We start from the raw sequence: 5,646 nt of genomic DNA, 5'->3' as shown, positions 1-5,646 counted from the left end.
GAGCCACTTCCAGAGTGGTGTTCCCAGCTACAGGCAGCCCGTTTAAGATGCAGCTGAAGGGGTTAAGTACAGGAAACATGAGATGTGGAGGCGAGGTGGGAGGAGGAGATATGAAGTTTGTGGGGACCAGAAAGGGCAGGTCTTCACTATCAGCCCGTCCAGCACGCTCTGTTACAGCGTAACTGATCTACAGACGGCCAGTTACAGAACAGGCGCCATTACTTGTTTGTTCAGACCAACTTCCAGAGGCTGCCTGTAGAAGTTGTGATCTAAGCACTCAGCATCAGTAGGGGGTGAAACCAAATCTTCAAAAGGCTGGAGATTTTTTGCTATAGTGCAGAATTTCATCCCTTCCCGACTCACTGAACTTGGACTGCTCCTAGGGTTCCTTTCTCATGAACTCTCTCCACGGCGGCTAGGTTCTGGGTCTCAGTCGGATTTGCTCTTGCATTTCCTTGGTAAGCAGGGTGGTTGTATTGTTCCCTCTGATAAGGGTTTCATCTTGACTGTGGCTCTGGATTAACCAACGCTCGTTTGGGACAAAGACTAGAGCCTAGGGACACAGCAAATGTGGCGGAAGGAGCGAGGCGCTAGGTGATGATTTGGATGTTAATGCGCACTCAGGCCTTGCCTACACCAGGGCCGGCTCCAGGCACCAGCCCACCAAGCTTGTGCTTGGGGCGGCACCTGGAGGGGGGCGGCGCGGTGCTCCGGCTCCGGTCGCCGGGGTGAGCGGGGCCACGGCCGGGCTCGCCGCCCTCCTCCCAGGGCTCCGGCGCCCTCCCCCCAGCCACCGGGGAGAGCGGAGCCCCAACCGGGCACTCCACCCTCCTCCCAGGGCTCCGGCCGCCCTCCCCGGCCGTGCTGGGGGAGTGGGGGGGGGGCGGGCGGCCGGAGGCTTTTTTGCCTGGGGCGGCAAAAAAGCCAGAGCCGGCCCTGGCCTACACAAAGGGAATCGACAGAGGTGCAGTCCTCTAATGGAGCCATGAAGCACAGCTGACGTCAGGGGCCTCTGCTGGGGTTTGCATTGGGGTAACATCTCTAACAGACAAGGCCTCCATTCCCCCCACCCACGCCCCTGCCACAATTGCAGGAGTCAGCATGTCTGGTTGCTAACATGAAGCAGGTCTTTGTGGGATGGAGGGGAGGCAGGGGACCCAGCTCCTACCGGTGCCATATCTGGCTGGGGGGGCGGTGCAAAGTGTCTCTTTTTTACGGTTCCCTTTTTGCAGACGCCGTTTTAATTTAAAGACTCTCCCCCCCCCCCAATGCTGCTGCTCCCCTGGTACTTCCCCAGAGTCCCTGCTGAACTGACGCCTTGCTGAGTTGTAGCCCGACAGACCGACCTTCCGACAAGAAAACTGCGACCTGGTCTCTTAGCCTCATTGAGACGAATGGGGCTACAGTGCATAGACACTTAGACGACACCAATTGTTTCAGCCAGCAGATGGCGCGTGCAGTCGCACCAAACCACCCTGGCGTGTAGGACGTTACATAAAACTCTCAAATAACCCCCCAGGGGAACTGCCGCTGGAAAACATGCCTGGCTGTGTCAAAGCACGAGGAATTCAGCAGCCGCAAGGAGGCCAGTTTGGGGTCCGAGTCTTGGGCCCTGAACCACAAACGTTCCCAGAGATCAGTACATGCTTAGCACGGCACAAGCTAATCCACAGTCGCTGGTATCCCTGCTTTACACTGGGGAAACTGAGGCACGCTGGGGAACGGTGACAACCCCAAGGTCACAGGAAGAGGCAGCGGTTAGAACTAGCAAGACCCTGGCTCCCACCCTATGCCTGGCAACTGACGGGTGTAAGAAAAATACACACATTTCCAAACTGCTACCTTGCACGGTTTCCCTGGAGCAGCTGCCACTTGCTGGGATTCGCATGGCTGCTGGGGTTTGTGACGTTCCCTGACTCTTCATTTGAATAAGTCAATAAATAACGTTGCAAAGAGCGCTAAGGGTAAGAAAGTGAGCAAGGATGATGCTGCTGGCCATCTGCAAGAATTCTGCATCTTGGGGCAGCCCCCACTCCTGCAGTTGGACAGAATACAGGCAGTCCTCGACTTTATCGCCTTCAACTTACGACGAACGGCACTTACGACGTTTCTGAATGGACACCCTGATTCGACTTACGACAATTAGTTTCAACTTTAGGATGCTCGGTCCTGCAATAGAGTGGACTGCAGTTCCAAGTTAGGACGTTTCGACTTACGACGCAATTTTCAGGAATCAATTGTGTCCTAAGTCCGAGGACTGCCTGTAGCACGTAATAAGTGAGAGGCACAGGAGAGAGAGAAAGAAACATCACCAAGAGACCTACCTCCAATGTCCAAGTCCACTTTAAAATTGATGGAATGGGTGTGTACCGTCCCCAGGGTGTGATCCCCAACCCTATTGCCATAGTCCAGACCGTCACCATACAGAAAGGACGAACTCATGTAGCCTGTGGCTTGGACTTTGGCCTCGATCGCGCCGTTCTGGTAGAAGATGAAGTCCCAGACGTAGTCATAGTTGCCCAGAGTGGCAACTGACCGAAGGACCAGAGCAGAGTTGGTCAGACCCCCGTAGTACAGGGACTGCAAGTTGGAGTAATGGCGCCTCAGAGGAGACCCGGTGTTCTGCTCAAAAATGCAGATGGAGTTTTTATTAATTCTAGGGTTTGGGGATTGAGCTAAGTAGTGTGTGTCTACGTAGGTGGCTGAATAGGGGCAATCAACCCCCCGGACTAACGGGTACGTGAATCTCCCGATGCCAAAGCTCCCATCCATGTACCTGGTTGACATCCCTCCAGGACAGTTGGACCCATAGACAGATGTAGCATCCTGGACACTGATTTCATAGACAATCCTCTCCCCCTTAAATCTGATGTCAAAGAGACGCATCCCCGTGTTCACGTTCACCCCAAAGGCAAAGCTCCAGGCCTGGGAGACGACTTGGTTGTTTCGGACACTGTAGCGGGGCCCATGCGGCTCGTACTGCAGAGGGAACGGAGCCCTGGGGGCTGCTCGGGGCTGCATGGAAGAGAATCCCCCGTCGGGTGGGGCTCTCGTAACTGAGTGCACTTTGACACGGCCCTGCTTGAACTCGCTCTCCAGCTGCACCAAGTCCCCGTAGTACTGGCCGTTATAGAACACTTTTCTCACCCGCCAGTGGGAGACGTCCAGGCTGCTGTGATCAACCAGCACCTCCAGCCCCACTGGGTGCAGGAAGTAGCCGCTCACGTTGTGGAACAGAACAAACCAGGTGCTGCGGTCTCCGGACTGGAACCCCCGGGGGGCTGTGGTCATAGCTGCTAAATTAGTTCCATCATAATCAAATACTTGATTCAGGAAGGTTCGAGCTGTGGGAAATGCCGTCCTCTGTAAATAGCCAGCAATCTGCTCATACTCCTTACCCAGCACTGGTCTGCGGTGATACGGCAGCTTCCCTCCGTACTTCCGCACCGTGATGTCCTGGTGAGTCGTCGGCTGGGGCAGGGGACCCACCACGTACTCCGTGACATTCGGATCTGGTTGGTTTCCAAAATACACCACAGCCAGCGCCTGCCGGGGGGGTCGCCTGCCCCCACGATCCAAGAACCCCAGCACCTCTGCCTTGCTGGGGAGCTGCACATCGATGTAGTAAATGCAGTTATCGGAGGGGTTTGCATTATAGGCGTCTACCAATGGCACCCCAAGGCTGCGCTGCAGGTACCTCACCACTTGCCCCATTTCTTCTGGCATCAGATCAGCAAAGACCAGGCTCTGATCACTGTGCTTTCCCCCCTGGCTGCTCAGGGGCTGCGGCTCACAGCTGGCTGGTTTCACTCCTCTCGTCAGCAACACACAAACCAAAGCGAAGATCGTGGCTAGTGCCAGGACCAGGAGGATGAGGACAGTTTTCAGGTTCATGTTGCTGCAGTCACGAAGGCAGAGGAGACTCCTGGAGCTTTACAGCAGCTCCCAGAGACGCTGCCGTCAGCCTGTTTGGACTGTGGCTGGATGGTTAGTACAGGAAACATGAAAGGTGGAGAGAGGCTGGGGGAGGAGATCTGAAATTTGTGGGGACTAGAAAGGGAAGGTCTTTGCTCCCAGCCCATCCAGCACGCTCGGTGGGCCTCCAAGCGCACTGCATTAGGAAAACTACTGGAGCCACAGGGCCAGTGACTCATAAGACAAATTTCACATCATTATGTCGCTTTTTTTAGTTTGGCCAGTTTGCTTAGGTTCCCATGAGGGCTGGGATGGTGTTGTCAGCATCAGGTTAGGGACTGGAGGTGGGCACATTACCAGCCTGTGAGAGTGGAGATTTCACCACCACAGCTTAGAATTTCACCTCTTTGCATTTCACTGAGTTTCCCTAATGTCCCAGGCTCTTTCCTTCCACACACATGCCCTGGCTGTGTGGTTTTGGGTCCCAGTTTGACCTCCAGCAGCAGGTCCTGTGTGGAGGAACGTGCCCAGCTATGGAATAGCCAAAGGGATGGGGCAGCCCCGGCCAGGTCATGGGGGCCTTAGTCTCAGCACCCAAATCACAATTACTAATTAGCCCCAGCATCATGCCCCTGCACAGCCTGTCATTAGCCAGTCTTGGTCACACTCCCATGAGACACCTCAGGGTCATTATTAGCCCTGCTCCGTGGGGCGAGAGGAGCTGACTTCCTGCAGGGCACTGGGAGAGGCAGAGCCAGGGTTAGCACACAGGAGTCCCTGGATTCCACCATGTGCTCATCCCTCTCCCCAGGCTGCCTGGCCGCACACTGGTGACCAGCTTGGTACCGGATGGGCGGGTTCAGGGAAAATAGAAGGCACATTTTCCCTGGACGGAGCATGGCGCTGGCAGCCTCCTGCTGGAACTCCCACTGGTTAGCATGACTTTTCCAGCCTCACTTTAATAAGTGACTGTTTTCCTTGGTCTCCCTGAACCTCCAGAAAGGCGCAGGTGTCCCAATGTGCTGGTGAGACAGACACAGCAGCCTGAGACTGTCCTGCAGAGAGCAGAGATCTGGGGCGCACAAGCCCTGCCGGATCTCCAGCCTGTGCCGAACACACAAGGAAACCAAGAGTCAAAGCAAGTTTCCATTCCTGCTGCCAGCCTCAACTCACCCCTGCCTCCCCTCCCTCCCTCCTCCTGCAGGCAACACTCACTCTTTCCTGCTGGGGGCAGGTTGCTTCCTCCTCAGGCAGTTCCACCTTTACTTCTTCCATTGCAGCTTCCCTCACCTTGGGTTTGGACCCACCCCCCTGCCCTATGGAGAAGCATTTAGCCAGCGCTGCTCTTGACAAAGTACCTACATCATCCCAGCAGCCTTCTCTGGCCTCGTCTGCAGCTGCGAAGACAGACACAAGCGGACTCATGTCACTTCTGAGTCCTTGGCAGCGAGTCTAGCGCTGTGGCGAGGGCAGGAGCCGCTGCGGTCACCATTCACCACAAGGCCTGTTGGCAGGAGAACTGGACACGTGGCTACCCCAGAAACATGCATCTTCCATTCTGTCGGACTCGCTAGTATCACCCCTGCAGACAACATGAACCCAGGGAGGAGACAATCCAGGAGTGGCACGTACAGCAGCCGGCTAAGAGTGATGCAATGACAGTTTACATCTCCTCTAAGCGGTCTAAAGCCAGCACAGGCTGCAAACACAGCGCTTTTCTCAGTGACAGCG

At 55.6% G+C, this 5,646-nt stretch overlaps 1 protein-coding gene across 1 annotated transcript; it reads right to left on the bottom strand.

Annotated features, from left to right (window-relative positions):
- Nucleotides 1–2,244: 2,244 nt before the first annotated feature.
- Nucleotides 2,245–3,996, bottom strand: LOC117869448 (membrane primary amine oxidase-like). The gene has a single exon (XM_034756285.1). It carries the CDS (start codon nt 3,892–3,894, stop codon nt 2,245–2,247), a length of 1,650 nt encoding a protein of 549 aa, XP_034612176.1. The 5' UTR covers nt 3,895–3,996.
- Between the last annotated feature and the right edge of the window lie 1,650 nt (nt 3,997–5,646).

Source organism: Trachemys scripta, chromosome 23 (genome assembly GCF_013100865.1).
Source record: "Trachemys scripta elegans isolate TJP31775 chromosome 23, CAS_Tse_1.0, whole genome shotgun sequence".
Taxonomy (NCBI): domain Eukaryota; kingdom Metazoa; phylum Chordata; order Testudines; family Emydidae; genus Trachemys; species Trachemys scripta.
This window is presented reverse-complemented; position numbering and strand designations above follow the sequence as displayed.

Coding starts and splice junctions, on each gene's coding strand:
- LOC117869448 (XM_034756285.1), bottom strand. CDS start 3,894: ATGAACCTGAAAACTGTCCTCATCCTCCTGGTCCTGGCACTAGCCACG.